We start from the raw sequence: 20,208 nt of genomic DNA, 5'->3' as shown, positions 1-20,208 counted from the left end.
CAATGCCATCTAACCCTCTGAAATGCACATTAAACATCTAATTCCATTCATTCGATATGGGAATGCCAAGTTTGTCATTGATGTGAGCAAAACTGAACTGCCATTTACCAAAGGCACCTGTTTTGTCACAAAACTTTGAAAATTAAGTTAGTGCAACTTAATGTAACTCCTTTGTATCCGATCAGGTAGAAAATGTGGAAAAATGATTTTTTTTCTTTCTTTCAAATAAAAGGCCCAGTTTAGTGACGGACATTAATATTTTTTTACGCTGCAAAATATTTTGACTGGCTCTTAGTGTTGAATAAGTAACTGCTTTGCACAAGATGTGTGAATAAGAATCTGGTTCAAAGCAAATAACTTCATGCTCACACGAAACTGTCATGTTCTCCCCATATCTCTGTGGGCTTTATGGCAGACCACCTGAAGACTCACAGGTGAAGTAAATAAGAGGCTCCAATTGTGCACTTAACATCACAGCCTGGGTTGATTGCTCACGGACGTTCACTAAATGCTGCTAGGAAAAACTCTATGCCCTAAGACCTAAATCCAGTTAGATCGCAAAGAAGCAACACAGAGGCAGCAATTGAACCGGCGACCAAAACTTTAGCCCTTGTATATGGTGTAGGATCGCTGTCAAAAATAATTCCATCTTCCCGCCTTTGTGGCACATGCGTAGCAACAAAAATTGATTGTTTCTTCTTTGATAGAGAAAACCTCATAAGTCCAATGACATATTTTTGACACTTTGTTCATGCTTGAGAATTGTACTCATAATTTTCAGAAGCGCAAATACAACTTTCGGAAGCACAAGCATAATTGACATGTATGAAATGTAAATTATCATGAGTTATTTTACTCCATATTCCAGTTTCAGCAGCAGATTTTGCTCAAGTGACAGCAACAGATTGTGTTGAAGGTGAAATTCTGTACATTGAGTGGGTGGCCAATGTATCAAAGTTAGAATGAACTGAAGTCTTATTTTCAGAGGAGAGCATAACTCCACCTCCTCCTTGATAACATAGACAACAATTGTGTACATCAGGAGCTGAAAGTGGTAATTCCAACATTGTTATTTAGTACCCTAACTGGACAAGTTACATTGGGAACACTCAGGAATAGTAAAAATTAAAGCGATAACCCAGAATTATTTTTTGTGGCCAGGATTGGATAGGCAGATTGAGGAGAGGGTGGCTGTGTGCAGATTCTGTCAAGAAAATAGAAAATCTGTCAGAAAAAGCACCCTGTACAATGTTGGAGTTGGGTTGAAAGACCCTGGCCGAGACTTCACTTGGATATTTGTGAAAAAAAAATGAATAGAATGTTTTTAGTATTTGTGGATGCCTATTCTAGGTGGGTCGAGACTGAAAAGATGAATGCCACTACTACCACGAGGTCTTCTGGAACAGATAGTATCAGACAAAGTTCCACAATTCATGTCTGCTGAATTTGCGGAGTTCTTTAGACTAAATGCAGCAAGACACAAGACTTCAGAACCCTATTGTTTACAAAGCAATGGAGCTGCAGAACGTATGGTGCAAATAATCAAATTAGAACATTTCTTGCTTGCTTATCATACCACGCCTCATGTCAATAGCAGGAATGGCCCCTGTGGAGCTGTTTCTGAATAGACAGGTATGGACCCCATGGTCAGTAATGAAGTAACCATTTTACAAAATTGTGAGAGAGAAACAAGAGGATACTTAAAACCAAGAGGAACTTTAGAATTTATGCCCCAACAAGGTGTGTTAGTTATAATGTACAGGGGTAGAGAAGGCTCAAGTTAGGTGCAAGGTAAAAGTACTGTATAATAACAAAAAAATTGGGCAATGTACTGGTAAAAGGCAAGGTGATTAAATGGCTTGTAATCCAATTGTTAGCCACAGGTGTGGAGTCTGAAGTGGAAACTGGTGCAGTGGAATGGGAAACATCCATGCCCATTACTGCTAATTTTCCTAAGACAGAAACTACAAAGGCTGAGCTGGGTATAAATGAGGAAAATTATGATAATCCCGGGCAAAATCTTACACTTCCGGCAGAAGTTTTTTGAATAGAGTTTCAGGGGTTGTCATTCTCTTCTGGCAAAACTCTGTGAATAGGGTCTTGGGGTTCCTTCGCAACGGATAAGAAAATTTCCTGTGAGCCTGATGTTACAAGAATAATTTTGATTAGTGTGGTGGGGCGGGGGTAATATAGCATAAGACTTTTTGGTTGTGTTGTCAATTGTATTTGTCTTTGGCCTCTTGTTAATTTCTGTTGTGATTTGCTGCCCTGCGTCACATTACTTACCTGAGACACAACAATGGGAAAAATCCAAGAATCTAAGGAAGCATTGCTTGTATCAAACATTTCAGGCTGGAAATTGTATAATTGTGTGGCTACAGCTATTTGATGGTCCACATTTGGTTCAGTCATACACACAGAGCAAAGTCTGAATGTCACATCTGAAAACTGTATACTATCAGTATGTGCTCTTCATTTAGGAATAGATCTCTACTATGAAGGTATTGTGTAGCAGCTATGAAAGTTGTAAGACCAATTGTTTTCATTCATACTGTGTCATCTAGCACCTGGCTCTGTACTGGTCAGCTAAAAAATGCTTTACAAGTATGTGAATAAATCAAATGTAATAACTTATTTTTCTCCTCACCTTAAAAGGTATTTGAGTCGTTGTTAAGGTTATTATAAGGCCAAAAGAATGTAATCTTGGTACTGTATTGTCTATAAAATACATTTTTTTTTAATTTATTTGTGTATTTGTTTCTTTGTATCTGTTTAGGTTTATGGGTGTTTGTGTACATGAAGGCCAACTGCATGCTTTGACAGAGGTGAGATTTTTTTTTTTTCCCTTAAAAAACATTAACAAGATTTCCTTGTTCCATAGAAACATTTGGGCTTGTGGTTTATCATGAGCTCTAGGGCTCTTATGGAATCTGTTTTATTTTTTCACAAATTCCTTTTTTTTTTTGATTTTCGTTTTTCACCATGCTGTTTTTCCTTGATTCAGATTTTTCTTTTTTTTACTGTAAGTAGCAATAGCTACAACAAAACAAACAATAATGGAATGGCACTTTACATTCCTTCTAATGAAACGGCACACTAGCACAACTGAACCTTATTTTGAAGTTCTATTCATCAGGTCGGAGCCCAGATGCTCCACGATACTGTATGCTGAGATTACAGTAGGGCAGTGAGTGACCTCCAGAATTGTAAGAGCTGTTACTAGTTTGATGCATCCTTCTGAGATGAAGGTTAACTTCACTTTTAGGATTTAGGATATTTGTTACAGTCTGAGCTGATGTGTTCTTGGCCAGAAAGAACTTTTTGTGGAGGTAAAAATGTTCAGTGTACCCTACTGATTCAAACCAGATATTTCACCTGGTGTTTCCTGCCTCGGGAGTTCCTGGCAGGCTTCTTGAAGAAGGCAGACTTGACCCACATCACTAGTAACGCAGCCTCACTAAAGTATTTATAGTGCTGCCAGGTCTGTCCCACCAAAGTGATGACCCGACACAAGCAGGTTGAATGTACACTGTTAGGCATAACCCCTTTTAAAACTTCCTGGTTTGCTTTCAGACAGTATGATGCATTGACTGTAACTACTGCTAAAATGTCATTAAGATTCAGCTCGGTGTTCTGAAGGGACTGAAGTGCTACCTGTGAAAAGGTGGAAAAGTTGCAGCTTTCCATAAAGATAACATCTGCCAAAAAGTACTGGACTTCAGTACCTATAATTGTAATTATGTAAATTATCTGTAATGTTTCTTAATCCTTAAATGTTTACAGATTGAAAATGTGCACCATTACATCTGTAGCTTCATTTACTGCATATCTTAAAAATAATCACAAATCAAAAGCAAAGTAATCTGCAAGACGCTGAATCCGGGAATTAAACAGAAAAAAAGGAAGAGACACACTTTTAAGTGCTTGTTGCATCTGAGGAGAAGCCTGCTGTTCTGCCCAGGGTTATAGGTGGCAAGTTTACCTGTATAACGGAAGAGTCAAACGTGGACCTTACATGCCTCACCACTGTGAGGCAAAACATTTATTAAATCCGGAAACAATATTGTTAATTTTTTATAGGGAACCCGTTAACAACCAGCGCTGTTCACTAATAACATTTTCTATGGGAAATACTGTTAATACCGGTTAAATATAATTTCATGTACAATTAGAACTGCCTACATCAAAGAATTGCCATACAGCCAAATGTTTACTCATCTATGTGGTCTTGGCTGTCTGTGGTTTCCATCAACTACAGCATAAACTTTATTGCCATGAATCTTTCCAAGAACGGCATCCATATGTTGTTCAGAGACACGGAGCAAATGAGTTTAATGAAGACTGCTCATTTTCTGGCAGTGTGCCTACTTGTTTACAATGCTTAATAAAGAAAGGACGCATCTTCGTAATTTTTTTGAGCGGTATGTCTGACTTGGATGACCACAAAGTCCTCCACAAACTGGCGTCTTGCATTTGACGATTTTGTTGTTTCACTTTTTGATCTTAATTTCTTTCTCCTTGTTCTTGAGATGGGTTTTTGATTTGACCTGGTCACTGCAAGTATCTTTTTTGTGTCCAGTCTATGGTATGCTTGCAAAACTTGCAGAAAAGTTGTTGTCCAGATTTGTAAAAGTCACAAGGATACTGTTGTGCCCTCAATTTTGCAGCTATGCTCATGTTTTAGTTTTTTCAACGTAGTTAGGGTATCTGATACTACTTGCTTCAACATTTGTCTCGTGCAGCTCTAGCTAATTTGCATGCATTTAACGAGAAAGCATGCAGGAATCACGCACACAAACAGAGGCACGACTTAATTTCTACAAAGAATTGCATTTGCTTGAAAAACAACAAACTGGAAAATACTACAGATTATTTATTCATTTAATTTATTGAGATGTGTTGTAACAGTTTCCCCTTCAGTCTCTAAATTCTGCACATTTCCATTTTTAAATCTAAAATCTCTTTTTATGCTTTAATTCCGTGATTCCGTCAGTGTTTTCCGCATTGCGGAAATCATAGGGCCCTAGAGCTCTTTTACTTTGAGTTTATTTGAATGAATTGCATTTAGTCATATATGCTCTCCTTTGTGTGAAACTTGTTTTCTGAGCTGTGTACATTTTACTGGATATAAGTTAAATACTGTTACAGCTCACACAGTATTGCTTACTCGGGATTAATGGCTTTGAAAAACATTTTGGAATGCAGCTGCCTATTTTGTTCTGGATTGGGTTCCACATAGTATATAGTACCTTGAGTAGACTGAATTAGTATTGCCCATCCTTCCATTATCTAACTGGCTTATCTAGTTTTGAGTTGGTAACAAGTTGTCACAGGGATGAGTACAGTTTTTGTTCCCACCCAAAAATAGATAAATAGCATATTTAAGTATACACATAATTGTTGTTCACCTGTGCAGTGGTTTCACATGGTCTAACTTCTTTGCAGATAGTGTCTATTTCATAACAGATTTAGAGTTCATTTTTATTTCCTCAACAACCCATACCACACAAGAAATTAAACCTCAGCGTTAAGGCTTAAGACAAACTGGATGATTTAAAATAAGATAATTTGTAGTTTGAGTGGTTCCTTCCACTCTTATTGTTGGGGGATTACCAGAAACTTGCCTTTTAACTTTTGACCTCTGTTGTGGCTCCTTTAATCAAAGGACACATCGTACATAGACGAACATGGGGTTGTATGTAAACTGTGTACTGATTCAGATTTAAAACTATAATCAGTTGTCAAGATTTTTTCCATATACATCAAAATGATTACAAAATAAGAAATTTGACACCACACAATATGCTAGCTAGTTCTCTCATTCCTTCAGATTCCAAAATAATTAACTGTAATATTGATGATAGAATATTTACAATTAGACTAAGAAATCAAGCAAATATAAATCACTATATTGTTGGAAACAATGTTATTTTGGTAAAAACTAAAGTCACTGGTATGCAATGTAAACAATTTTTGCACTGGGGCTGCACTATGGAAGAGTCATTGACAGTACTGCCTCATACTTCAGAGTCCTGTGTTTGAATCTTAGTCCAAACTTTGCCTTTGTGGAGTGTACAAATAAGAGGAGTTAGTGAATGTAAAATAAAGTTAAGTTTGTAGAGTGGTTAAAGGCTTAGTTAAATTACTTAGTAAAAGCGAGTATTAGTAGATGTAACTATGATTTTAATAAAATGTCTGAAAATATCCCGTTGTCCTTTGCAAGTATATTTTAATCTGCTTGATATGTTTAATACTATTTATTTACAGTTTTAGCAATCGGGTTTTTGTCTTTTTCTTCCTGTTTTTTCACTACTGTCTTATCAACTGCTACATTTCCTCTGTCAAAATATTTTGTGGTATATGTTTGGTTTCTGTTTTTTTGTTTAGTCTGGTTCTTGTGCGTTAGCTTCAGTTTGGTACCTATGCTACTTTTCATGTTGTTATTTCATTACTTTATTTTTTTATTCTAGTGATCAATGTTTCATTTTTTGATAGTAGCCATTTTATGTTATTTTTCTTCTAAGATTGTTCTTGAATGATTCTGTCCTCCACCTTGCCTTAAGCTTATTCTTAACTTTATTGCAAATTCTCTTTTCACCTGAGAGAATACATAGAATCAACAGGCCTCTGTTATAGTGCCATGGGTTAATTGGGTGTATCCAAAGTACTATGTGACTATGTGGTGTTATGGGTCCACAGCTTCGTTGAGCAAAAAGCCATTACGTTTTAAATAAATGATGCCAGCTGCTTGCGAGGATGTTGGGCCATAGTGGGCCCGGGGGTGATCCGTGGGGTGGGCGTTTCTCACCTAGTGCACAGGTGAGGAACTGCCCACATTCGTGATTGTCCCCGTGGCTAATGCTGCAACTGCTGTGGCCCTCGTCATTTTAAAAAAGAAGCGAGTCGGTTTTGAGAAGAGGAGATTGGAAAGAACGAAAGAAAGAGGCCGGAGGTTACCGGGAGCAGGAGAGGAAGCAGGTGGTGAGGGAGAGAGCGAGCGAAGAGCGGCCGGGGCAGCGGCGAATGAAGCGCTCATGGGCAGCTGCGAGGGCCTGGGGTATGGGCCTACAGCCAGGCGTGTGAGTTGGATGTCGCTCCCGCTGGCGATTATGTAGCGGGGAGTGACCAAGGGAAGGCGACTGACCGCAGAGAGGCCATGGAAGGCAGCGGGAAGTCGGGAGACTTGGTGCTGGAATCCCCAACGTGGGCGACCTGGCGTTGTGGAAATCAAGTCTCGAGGCTGGGATGAGTGCCATACCGAGCCAGGGATCGGGAGGTCTCCAGTTTCGTGTGTGTGAGAGAAGAGGGCAGCTGCAGAGAGCGTCTCGCCTGCTGCAAAGCCCTATTGGGAGAAGCAGTTGAGACGCTAACATAGAAGAGCACCGGATTTGTTGGTTTTTAAAGGCTGCTTCCTAAAGAAGATTTTACCTCTGGCTTTAAAAGGATTGTGTTTTTTCTATTTATTGTTTTAACCTCCACGTTTTCATTTTAAGTTATTTATTTATTTATTTGAACTTGGAAACACTGCACTATTTATTTGTGGACACTTTTGTTTTGATGGACTGTTTTAATAAAAGCACTGTTTCACTTTTAACCATCCCTTGCTCAGATGCTCAATTATTGCCTCCACTGACTAGCTTATCGGTAACATTACCGACGGTGTTGGTTCAAGGGTTCCCAAAATCAGATGGGAGTGTGGAGCCAGAACCTGCATCGTCACTGACTAACTGCTTTTCTGTGTGCAGTATTTGTAGTTTTTTTTTTTTTTTTAAAACCAAAGTCTAATATTACTGGCTGGCACTGTGGTGTGGCAGTCAAGGCTTTGGACCTAGGACTTCAAACCCTGAGACTTTGGGTTGAAATCCTTCTACTGATATTGTGACCATAAGCAAGTCCATTTGCCTCCCTGTGCTCCAATTGAAAAGACAAAAGAAATAAAACCAGTTGTTGACTTGGATAAAGGCATCAGTTGAACAAAAGTAAAAACGTCATTGGTGTTGTTTACTCTTGACCCTGGTATACACAATAATCAATTCTTGCTTCTTCTAGTGACTTGGCTTTTGTTGATGCTCATTGGAAAAAACTATTTAAAGGAAAACGCGTTCTTTTGAATTGAAACAGGTAGTTAGCTACATTCCCTCTAAGTTGCATTATGTTCCCACTTGATCTGCTTTGCATCTGTTATCACACCGCTCGCTCCCCTTTCTGCACAGCAGTATGGAAGAGCCATACAGCTGTTATCGCACCTTTCACCATTTGATAGTGCACCTACAGCCTCTGTAACTCCATGGGTAAAAATGCCCAATATCCCTAGTTGTCTCTTATGTGTTGTTGCTTCACAGCACTCGATACTTCATGGGTGTCCACCACCCACCCCTCTTGTCATTCGTTTAAGGGTGCTTACCAGCACACAATACTTTATACCAAGAAGTCTACGGAGAGGAGCAGATAACAAAGAGGAGAGCTGCTATGTATCTAAGAGTGTTTGTAGTCAACAGCAAAAATAGTGCTTGCTAGCCACTGAGCTTTAATTTTTGGAGCTTCATCGAGCTTTCTCTTTCCATTTCCAAACATAATCAAGTGACTTTATTTTTGTCAAGGACAACACACTGTCTTCAGCTATCTGTCTGCCCAATTGAATAGTGGTGCTTTTTGCGTAGCCCATCAATCACTTCTATTTCGTCCTTCATTTACATAAAGTACCCCAACACAATTCAAAGTGTGTAATCTTGCATAATTTTTATAAATATCCACAAATAAAGAAACATATTGGCAGATTTTTTTTTTTAATTAAGTCACCAAATTTCAATTAAAACCATCATGGTATTTTTGAGATTTTTGGGTATATACTTCTTCCTGAATATTGGTATATTGGAATGCCCTTTCTTTGAAGATACCGAATTCCCTAAATGTACTATCCTGCCAAATTTCAGCTTTTTAATTAAACTGGAAATAATATTTTTGTTGATGAGTGAGTGAATATGTCGGTCAACTTTCTGTTATATTCATTATATATTGATTTGAATTGTCTGCCTGTTGTTTAGATAGATAGAGATAGATAGATACTTTATTAATCCCAAGGGGAAATTCACATAATCCAGCAGCAGTATACTGATACAAAGAAACAATATTAAATTAAATAGTAATAAAATGAAAACAATTAAAATAAAATTAATGTTAGCATTTACTCCCGGGTGGAATTGAAGAGTGCATAGTGTGGGGAGGAGCGATCTCCTCAGTCTGTCAGTGGAGCAGGACAGTGACAAAAGTCTGTCACTGAAGCTACTCCTCTGTCTGGAGATGACACTGTTAAGTGGATGCAGTGGATTCTTCATGATTGACAGGAGTTTGCTTAGTGCCCGTCGCTCTGCCACAGATGTTAAACTGTCCAACTTTAATCCTACAATAGAGCCTGCCTTCTTAACAAGTTTGTCCAGGCGTGAGGCGTCTTTCATCTTTTATGCTGCCACCCCAGCACACCACCGTAGAAGAGGGCACTCGCCACAACCGTCTGGTAGAACATCTGCAGCATCTTACTGCAGATGTTGAAGGATGCCAACCTTCTCAGAAAGTATAGTCTGCTCTGACCTTTCTTACATAGAGCATCAGTATTGGCAGTCCAGTCCAATTTGTCATCCAGCTGCACTCCCAGATATTTAAAGGTCTGCACCCTCTGCACACAGTCACCTCTGATGATCACAGGGTCCATGAGGGCCTAGGCCTCCTAAAATCCACCACCAGCTCCTTGGTCTTGCTGGTGTTAAGGTGTAAGTGGTTTTGAGTCGCACCATTTAAAAGTCTTTGATTAACTTTCTGTAGTCCTCCTCCTGCCCACACCTGATGCAGCCTACGATAACAGTGTCATCAGCGAACTTTTGCGCGTGGCAGGACTCGAGTCATATTGGAGTCTGATGTATATAGATTGAACAGGACTGGAGAAAGTACAGTCCCCTGCTCGCCCCTGTATTGCTGAACACAATGTCAGACCTGCAGTTCCCAAGGCAGCACATATTGAGGTCTGTCTGTAAGATAGTCCACAATCCATGCCACCAGGTGTGAGTCTACTCCCATCTCAGTCAGCTTGTCTCTAAGGAGCAGAGGTTGGATGGTGTTGAAGGTAGAGAAGTCCAAAAACATAATTCTTACAGCACCACTGCCTCTGTCCAGGTTTGTTTATTCTCTCATCTTTCAATTCTGTGGTGGTATAACTTGTTAAATCCATTAGTTTTTCTTTCACTTCTTGAGTCAGCTGTTTCCTTCTGTTACTTTAAGTGTTGTGTGTTTTAATGATTAACTGAAGTTCGTTTGGAAGTGTTAATTTTTTGCTTTGCATTTTAATTCAAGTCTCCTCGCTAAACTTTATGTCCCTGAAATTACTGTTTTTCTTTCCATACTGTTTTTTTAAAACATGGACAATTGTAGCATAAACCGTTTGTTCTTTACTTCCCACCTTTGCATTCTAATTACATATACTGTAGTAGTAAATAAATAAATTTGTATTTTGGAATGGTGCTTGCTATATACTTTGTACATCTACTGTGCAGCTGGTTGTGTACTATTAATGTCAGAAGTAATTGGTGAAGTACCAGACAGATGGAAGTAAATACGATTAAGCTAAAGAGGATAGGACCATCGCTGCATTTGTCATTGCTGACATAGATCAGTCTGCAGCTTAACAGTCGAGGATTTGTTGGCACTGGGTGTGTTTGTGTTGACTGTAAATAAGTTTGATGCTGTTAATTAACTAGTAAGACAAAATGCTGTTTAATAATGTAAACACAGTGTATTATTATGACTTTGCAAGTTACCTGTCATTATTGTTTACTTCTGTGGATCTTGTAGAAACTGCTAGTTAGCAATTTTAATGCTTATTGGGAAATAAATGAACTTAATTTATTTAAATCTGAGACACTTTGGTTGTGGCATGTTTTTGTTGTAATGTGAGAATGCATAGTTAAAGAATAAAATTATAAAGTAAAATTGATTTTGAAAATATTTAAAAGAACAGTTCTTAGCACTTCTGAAATATATTTGATTTTCATAAACAGCTTAGTTTGAGTCGTTTGGTTGTGCATGTGTACACGATAGTGAGCGATATTTTCTTCAATGTTGTTTCCTACCTTTCAAACAGTACTACCTAATTTAAAACCTACTTCTTGAATTTATTAAATCTTATTTTTGTATCTACTAACATCTTATTATCTTTATTATATTTGACTTTTCATCACGTTGATCTTTTCAACTTGAAATGTTATTTATGAGACAATGCTTTTGGAATATCTAAATTTAGAATTAGCAGTAAGACAAATCTTACTAAAATATAAAATATCAATTAAATTGTTTGGTTCTTTTGATAACACTATTCTCATAGTGCTGCAGGAGTGCTCAGTATTTTTTATTTCTCAGCTTTCCATTGAATTTACAGCTGCCCAGACCCTGTCAGCTATTTAACAGTTAAAGGCTGATTGGTAGTTTTCATCTAGCACTGGGACTAAATGTAGTGGTATGCTTCTTGAGCTTTACTTTGAAGATTAATTCTTAATTTTCTCAGTGACACTTTGCATAAAGTTGTTTGCTAAGTAAATAATGGTTCACTGTTCACTCGTCTATTTGTGAAATAGATAAAGCTTGACTATACCCATTTTATATAACTGAGAGATGTGCTGTCACATTAAGTGCACAAGTCTTTGGCTAGCCTAGAGCAAAGTAACATATCCAGCCAATCAAATTTCAATTTTTTTTTTTTTTATTTTTGGATCCATCCATCCATCCATTCATTATCCACCGCCTATCCGAGGTCAGGTCAGCGGGGCAGCAGCATAAGTAGGGAAGCCCAGACCTCCCTCTCCCCGGCCACCTCATCCAGCTCTTCTGAGAGGACCCTGAGGCGTTTCCAAGCCAGCTGGGAGATATAATCCCTCCAGCGTGTCCTGGGTCTGCTCCATGGTCGCCTCCCAGTGGGGCATGCCCAGAACATCCCCCCAGGGAGGCGTCCGGGGGCATCCTAACCAGATGCGCGAACCACCTCAACTGACTCCTCTCAATGCGGAGGAGCAGCGACTCTATTTCGAGTCTCTCCCGGATAACTGAACTCCTCACCCCTATCTCTAAGGGAAAGTCCAGCCACCCTGCGGAGAAAACTCATTTCGGCCGCTTGTATCCGCGATCTTGCTCTTTCGGTCACTACCCAAAGCTCAAAGCCATAGGTGAGTGTAGGAACATAGATTGACTGGTAAATTGACAGCCTCAACGCACCAATCCTTTCTGTCAACCTCCTGTTCTATTCTTCCCTCACTTGTAGACAAGACCCTGAGATACTTGAACTCCTGCACTTGAGGCAGTAATGTGTTATCAAACCTGTTATCATACCACCCTTTTCCGGCTAAGAACCATGGCCTCGGATTTAGAGGTGCTGAGTCTCATCCCTGCTGCTTCACACTTGGCTGCGAACTGATCCAGAGCACTGTCCGATGAAGCCAACAGAACCACGTCATCCGCAAATAGCAGAGACGAGATTCTGAGGTCACCGAACCAGACCCCCTCCGCTCCTTGACTGCACCTAGATATTCTGTCCATATAACTTATGAACAGAATCGGTGACAAAGGCAGCCTTGGCGGAGTCCAACCTCAACAGGAAATGAGTCCGGCCTATTACCGGCAATGCGGACCAAGCTCCTGCTCCACCTGTACAGGGACTGAATGGCTCGTAACAACGAGCCTTGTACCCGTACTCTTTGAGCACACTCCACAGGATGCTTCGAGGGACACTGTTGAATGCCTTCTCCAAATCCACAAAACAGATATGGACTGGTTGGGCAAACTCCCATGTCCCCTTTCAGGATCCTGGCCAGGGTGTAGAGCTGGTCCAGTGTTCTACGGCCGGGACGGAATCCGCATTGTTCCTCTTGAATCCAAGATTCAACTATTGACCGATCTCTCTTCTCCAGCACACCTGAATAGACCTTACGAGGGAGGCTGAGGGGTGTGATCCTCCTATAGTTGGAGCACATCCTCTGGTCATCCTTCTTAAAAAGGGGGACCACCACCCCGGTTTGCCAATCCAGAGGCACTGCCCCCGAGGTCCATGCGATGTTGCAGAGACGTGTCAACCAGGACAGCCCCACAACATCCAGAGTCTTGAGGAGCCCAGGGTTAGCCACCTCAGAGCTTTTTAACTACCTCGGCGACCTCTACCCCTGTTATGGACGGCCCCCGGCCCGGAGTCCTCTAGCTCTGCTTCCTTGAAGGAAGACATTGCTGGTGGGATTGATAAGATCCTCGGAAGTACAGGGAGTGCAGAATTATTAGGCAAGTTGTATTTTTGAGGATTAATTTTAATATGGAACAAACACAGTGCTATCAGTCAATCCAAAATGTTAATAAACCTGAAACCTGAATGTTTCACAACGGAAATGGGAGTGTGAACATCATCAGGGGAATACATATGTGCACAATTATTAGGCAACTATTAGTGTGCAGATTTATTATGCAACTAAAGGAAAAATGAAAATTTTCCCATCTCACTTGTTTATTTTCATCTGTTATAGTGAGAATAATAAACAAACACCTCAAAATTTACAAATAAACATCTCTGACATTTCAAAAAAAATAAATCAATCAATCAATGACCAATATAGCCACCCTTCTTTCCAGTAACAGTCATAAGCCTTTCCATTCATGGAGTCTGTCAGTTTCTTGATCTGTTGATGATCAGCTTTTGTGGAGCAGTGACTACAGCCTCCCAGACACTCTTCAGAGAGGTGTATTGTTTTTCTCCCCCGTAAATCTAGCGTTTAAGAAGTGCCCACAAGTTCTCGATAGGGTTTAGGTCAGATGAGGAAGGGGGGCATGTCATTATTCCTTCATCTTTAAGGCCTTTACTGGCTGGCCACGCAGTGAGAACTTCGATGCAAGTGATGGAGCATTGGCCTGCATAAAAATCATGGTCTTTTCCTGTATCACTGTTTGAAGAAAGTGTCTTGAAAAACTGGCAGTAGGTTTGGGAGTTGATTTTGAGTTCATCTTCAATGCAAAAAGGTCCAACTAGCTCATCTTTAAAAATACCAGCTCATACCAGTACCCCACCTCCACGTTAGAGTGGAGCTCTGTGCCATTACTGATCCACAGGTCCATCCATCTGGTCCATCAAGAGTCACTCTCATCTCATCGGTCCATAAAACCTTTGAAAAAATCTGTCTTCAGATATTTCTTGGCCCAGTTTTGGCGTTTCAACTTATGTTTCTTGTTCAGTGGTGGTTGGGTTTCAGCCCTCCTTACCTTGGCCATGTCTTTGAGCACTGAACACCTTGTACTTCTGGGCACTCCAGGTAGGTTGCAGCTCTGGAATATGAAAGTACTGGAGGATAATGGGTTCCTGGTAGCTTCACGTTTGATTCTTCTCAAATCTTTGGCAGCTAATTTGCATCTTTTGTTCTCAACACGTTTCTTGCGACCCTGTTGACTATTTGCAACAAAATGTTTGATGGTTCTGTGATCACACACCAATATCTTAGCAATTCCAAAAGTGCTGCATCCCTCTGAAAGACTTTTACAATTTTTGACTTTTCAGAGTCAGTTAAATCTCTTTTGGCCCATTTTGCCTGAGGAAAACTAGCTGCCTAATAATTCTGCACACCTTGATATAGGGTGTTGATCTCCTTAGGCCACACCCTCCCTCATTACACAAATACACATCACCTGGCGTGCTTAAATCCAATAAGCATTCAAGTTAATACAGCTTGGAGTTGGAATATACGCATTAAAAATGATGATATGGTCAAAATACTCACTTGCCTAATAATTCTGCACTCCCTGTATTCCTTCCACCGGTCAATAACACCTGCAGTTGAAGTCGGCAGGGCCCCATCCTCACTGTACACAGTGTTGGTGGAGCACCGCTTTCCCCTCCTGAGGCACCTGATGTTTTGCCAGAACCTTCTCGGTGCTCACGAAGTTGTTTTCCATGGCTTCCCAAACTCCTCCCATGCCCGAGTTTTTGCCTCTGCAACACATGCTTTGCTTGCCGGTACCCCTCAGCAGCCTCTGGAGTCCCACTGGTCAACCAGACCCAATAGGACTCTTTCTTCACCTAGATGGCCTCTCAAACTTTAGGTGTCCACCAAAGGGTTTGTGAATTGCCACCACGAGAGGCACCGACAACCTTGCAGCCACAGCTCCATTCTGCGCTTGACAATGGAGGCTTGGAACATGGCCCATTCAGACTCAATGTCCTTAGCCTCCCTTGGAATGAGATTGAAGTTCTGCTGGAGATGGCAGCTAAAGATCTTCTGACGGTTCCTCCACCAGGCGTTCCCAGCAGACTCTTATTATACATTTGGGTCTGCCTGGTCTATCCGGCAGCCTCTCCTTCCAATCTGATCAACTTACCACTAGGTAGTGATTAGTTGACCGTTCAGCTCCTCTCCTCACCCGAGTGTCCAAGAGATAAGGTTGTAGATCCGATGACACAATTACAGTGTCAATCATCGAGCTGCGACCTTGGGCATCCTGGCGCCAAGTGCACTTATGGACACCCTTATGCTTAAACATGGTGTTCATTATGGACAATCCATGGCCAGCACAGAAGTCCAACAACTGAACATCACTCTCGAGTTTAGATCAGGGAGGCCATTCCTCCCAATCACACCTCTCCAGGTTTCATTGTTGTTGCCGGCGTGGCGTTTGTCTCCCAGCAGGACGATAGAGTCCCCAGGAGCTGTGCTTAGGCGTCTCTTCAGGGACTCAAAGAAGACTGGGTACTCAGAACTACTGTTCACCACATAAGCGCAAACAGTCAGAGTCCTTCCCCAACTCAAAGGCACTGGGAAACAACCCTCTCGTCCAAGTGGGAGAACCCCAACATGCAGGCCTCAAGCCGGGGGCCATAAGCAAGCCCACCCTATTTTTTGGATCATTTATTTAATTTATTAAAACATATAACCGTCCATACAATCAAGTCAAACTTAAAACTAAATACAAATCAACCCCCAACCATGTGAATAAGGTTTCTTGTGACCAAAGTGAATGGTGCCCCACTGTACTGGTCAAAAGAGACCCACAGAATGATTCGTGTGTTTCTCCTCTTTTTATTTGCTTTTTATCAGTTTGTGTAAGCTAAGAATCTGAAGTTGGCCTTTGTGTTAATTTATATGATATATAACACTTCAAGCACAATTATGTTGGAGTTAATAGATTACATAGTTATGTATTTGCTTACTTCTTCAGAACAATGACATGAATCATGACAGGGCACTGAAAATGGACAAAACATCCATTTTAACATTAGTAGTAGGAATTTATTAATAACTACATATGCAAATAAGGTTAAACTGGAAGTAATGTGTTAGCATAAAAGGCACAAGTTACCAGTGACACTGTTCTATATTAACTCATTTCATTAGTATCTATGTGGAGATATAAACTTCAAAATCTATAACAAATTAACTGGATACTAAATTTTAAAAATATTAGATTTCATTTGATACATAATTTGCTTGATGCATATCCTTGTTTATCTACATATAGATATACTGTCTGCGATGGGCTGGCACTCTGCTCAGGGTTTGTTTCCTGCCTTGTGCCCTGTGTTGGCTGGGATTGGCTCCAGCAGACCCCGTGACCCTGTAGTTGGGATATAGTGGGTTGGATAATGGATAGATGGATAGATATACTGTATGTACAACCCCAATTCCAAAAATGTTGGAATGACTTATGGCTTCCACTGCATTGACTCCATTTTGGACACAGGATATCTGTAATAGACCTAAGTCTCATCTCCAGTCACCAAAGCGATGAAAAAATTCACTTGGTCTTCATGGTGCCTCTCAAGTTCTCCTGACAGCACTCCAGAGTCTTGTGGCCTACTGACATGTTGTCAGTTTTCTTGAATTAGAATTAGAATTAGAACAATCTAGCGAGAACAGGCCATTCAGCCCAACAAAGCTCGCCAGTCCTATCCACTTGTTTCCTCCAAGAAAACATCAAGTCGAGTTTTGAAAGTCCCTAACGTCTTACTGTCTACCACACTACTAGGTAGCTTATTCCAAGTGTCTATCGTTCTTTGTGTAAAGAAAAACTTCCTAATGTTTGTGCGAAATTTACCCTTAACAAGTTTCCAACTGTGTCCCGTGTTCTTGATGAGCTCATTTTAAAATACAAGTCTCGATCCACTGTACTAATTCCCTTCATAATTTTAAACACTTCAATCATGTCACCTCTTAATCTTCTTTTGCTTAAACTGTAAAGGCTCAGCTCTTTTAATCTTTCCTCATAATTCAACCCCTGTAGACCTGGAATCAGCCTAGTCGCTCTTCTCTGGACCTTTTCTAGTGCTGCTATGTCCTTTTTGTAGCCTGGAGACCAAAACTGCACACAGTACTCAAGATGAGGCCTCACCAGTGCATTATAAAGGTTGAGCATAACCTCCTTGGACTTGTACTCCACAGATGTGCTATATAACCTAACATTCTGTTAGCCTTCTTAATGGCTTCTGAACACTGTTTGGAAGTTGATAGCTTGGAGTCCACTATGACTCCTAAATCCTTCTCATAAGGTGTACTCTCGATTTTCCGACCGCCCATTGTGTATTCAAACCTAATATTTTTACTTCCTATGTGTAATACTTTACATTTACTGACATTAAATTTCATCTGCCACAAATCTGCCCAAGCCTGTATGCTATCACAGTCCTTCTGTAATGATATACGGATTCCAAATTATCTGCTAATCCACCTATCTTGGTATCATCTGCAAACTTAACCAGCTTGTTACTTATATTCCTATCTAAATCATTTATATATATTAAAAATAGCAGCTGACCCTAGCACTGACCCCTGTGGAACACCACTCTTAACATTGGCCAGTTCTGATGAGGTTCCTCGCACCATCACCCTCTGCTTCCTGTGTCTGAGCCAATTCTGCACCCATCTAAAAACATCACCCTGAACTCCCACTTCTTTTAACTTGATGCCCAACCTCTCATGTGGCACCTTATCAAATGCTTTCTGAAAGTCCAGATAAATAATATCATAAGCTCCACTTTGATCGTATCCTTTTGTTGCCTCCTCATAGAATTCCAACATGTTAGTAAAACACGACCTCCCTCTTCTGAACCCATGCTGACTGTTCAGAATAACTCCTGTCCTTGTCATGTGTTGCTCAATCTTATCCTTAATAATCCGCTTCAATCCCCTAATGATTGAGTCCCCAACTATCACTACCTCTCTCCCTTTTTGGGAACTGGTTTTGAGGTGGCCGTTGGGGCTCCTCAACCCTGCCTGACCACCTCAGAATTATCAGAGTCACCGTCCAGCTCCCTTAGGACACGATATAAATAGACTCTTCTAATTCTGGGGTTGATCTTATTTAGTGTGCACCCTTTACCTTACAATTGTGACGTGACCCACCTATTCCTACCTGTCTGGTCTGGAATCTCCTCCCAGCGCCACCTTAGGGGTGCACACTATCTCTAAAGGACACCTGGGCCAAGTCCGCCAATTCTCTATTACAGCCTGAGGTCAGCCAACTCCTCCTCCAGTTCAGCGACCCTGAGCTGGAGGTGCTGGATCAGCTGGCATCTCTTGCAGATGTAGCCCTCATAGACAACTGGCTCTTCCAAACCATCATCTAAAAAGTCCAACATCCAACAGGACTTGCATTGCACTGGCCTCATTATTAAAATTTGATTTGGGATAACTAAGCTGCCTTAACTATATATATATTTTTTCTTTCTTAAAATTAAATTTCTTCTTCTTTCAGCTGCTCCTTAACTTAAATGGTAACACTAAGATCTGCTACAGATATTTTACACCTTTTCCCCTTAAGCTCCTGTACTGTTCTCCCTCTCAGCTGCCTGCTGTTTGCCTTTCTATGAGGTTAACTTTACTTTTCTCTGTCTCTTCTAACTTTGCGCTCTTCTTACTTATAAGCTCTTCACTCGCACTGTTTGTATTCCCCCGTATTAATGAACCAATACGCTGTCGCCCACTTAACTGTTCTGCCTCTGGACCGCTAAGGACTGTTTAATCTAAAATAAACAAATAAATAAAACTTTACTACCTTATTTGCTCCTACTGCTCCTTGTGCCTGATCGGCGACTTAAAGCAGGCTGCGCTTACTGAGTTTCCACCTTTTACTGCTTTGAAGTCAGCAGCGGCCTTTTTTTCTTTTCCTTTAAACTAAGGAATCGCTGTTACGACGACGCGGTTATTTATTTACAAATGCCGATATCAGTTACTGCTGCTTTCTACCCTGCCGCCTCGATGCTAATTCAAATACAGATAACAAGAAAAAGAACAAGTACAAGTACAAATAACTTTTCCAAGCGCACTTCCAAACACCCAGCTACTTTTGCTCTTGTGCGGGCGAAAAAAAGCAAAAAAAATCCTTCTAAAGGGAAAAAAAACATAAAAAATTCCCACACGGTTCCTTAGCAGCAACCAAAACCCAAGTTTTAAGAGCAAAATGTATTTTTAATGTAAATCTCACACCACAGAACAAACCAACAACTCTCAACAGACTCTAGCGTTTGCAAAGCACACGTCAGCACATAAACACACGTCAGCAAACTGTAGTACACAGGGAAAAAAATAAGAAAGAAAAAAAATATACGGGGAACTTATCTTGGAATATACTTGGAACTTATCTTGCACTGACCTTTGACATGCCCAACTTTTCATTAATTATTTTCCAAGCTGTACTTGCCTAGATGCCAATTTCTTCAGCTATTCAGGAAACCTTAATTTATGTGTCTGATGAAATGAAATCTTGACTTTCTTGCACATTTCTAAGTAAGTTGCTTCCGCGGTCTGTCCAGTGTGAGGGTCATCTTCAATGGACTCTCTACCCCATTTAAACTGCTTGCCCCAAAATATTACTTTGTAGGATGATGGGGCAGACTCACTAAACTGCAGTCATGGATTCTTGGATCTCCTTTCATTTTTCCCTTCTTTTTATGAGAAATGTTATCACTGAACATTGCTCCAGATCTAGCATTTTCTTGATTCACATAAGGACTCTGCTGACATCTTGTATCTTGGAATGTTAGACTCGCACTGAGCCACAACTGTGCATGAGTAACCTTGAGACATGTCATAACATGGCCAGACTTGTTTTAACTTGCTTGCTGTTTTCTTTCATACTTGTGTAGATAGATTATTGAACACTTCTCATTTATTTCATTTTATAATGCCAAATGTTTTCAACTGGTTC

At 40.5% G+C, this 20,208-nt stretch overlaps 1 protein-coding gene across 1 annotated transcript in view; it reads left to right on the top strand.

Annotated features, from left to right (window-relative positions):
* Positions 1 to 2,778: 2,778 nt before the first annotated feature.
* The window catches only part of LOC120515184 (dual specificity testis-specific protein kinase 2-like), a 38,025-nt gene continuing 20,595 nt past the window's right edge, over positions 2,779 to 20,208 (top strand). Inside the window, exon 1 of the mRNA XM_039735936.1 lies at positions 2,779 to 2,825. Within this exon, the coding sequence (XP_039591870.1) occupies positions 2,781 to 2,825 (45 nt within the window). The 5' untranslated portion in view covers positions 2,779 to 2,780. The remainder of the gene's footprint in view (positions 2,826 to 20,208) is intronic.

Source organism: Polypterus senegalus, chromosome 14 (assembly GCF_016835505.1).
Source record: "Polypterus senegalus isolate Bchr_013 chromosome 14, ASM1683550v1, whole genome shotgun sequence".
Lineage (NCBI taxonomy): Eukaryota > Metazoa > Chordata > Cladistia > Polypteriformes > Polypteridae > Polypterus > Polypterus senegalus.
The sequence above is the reverse complement of the archived record's forward strand: the minus strand, read 5'-3'. Positions and strand labels throughout refer to the sequence as shown.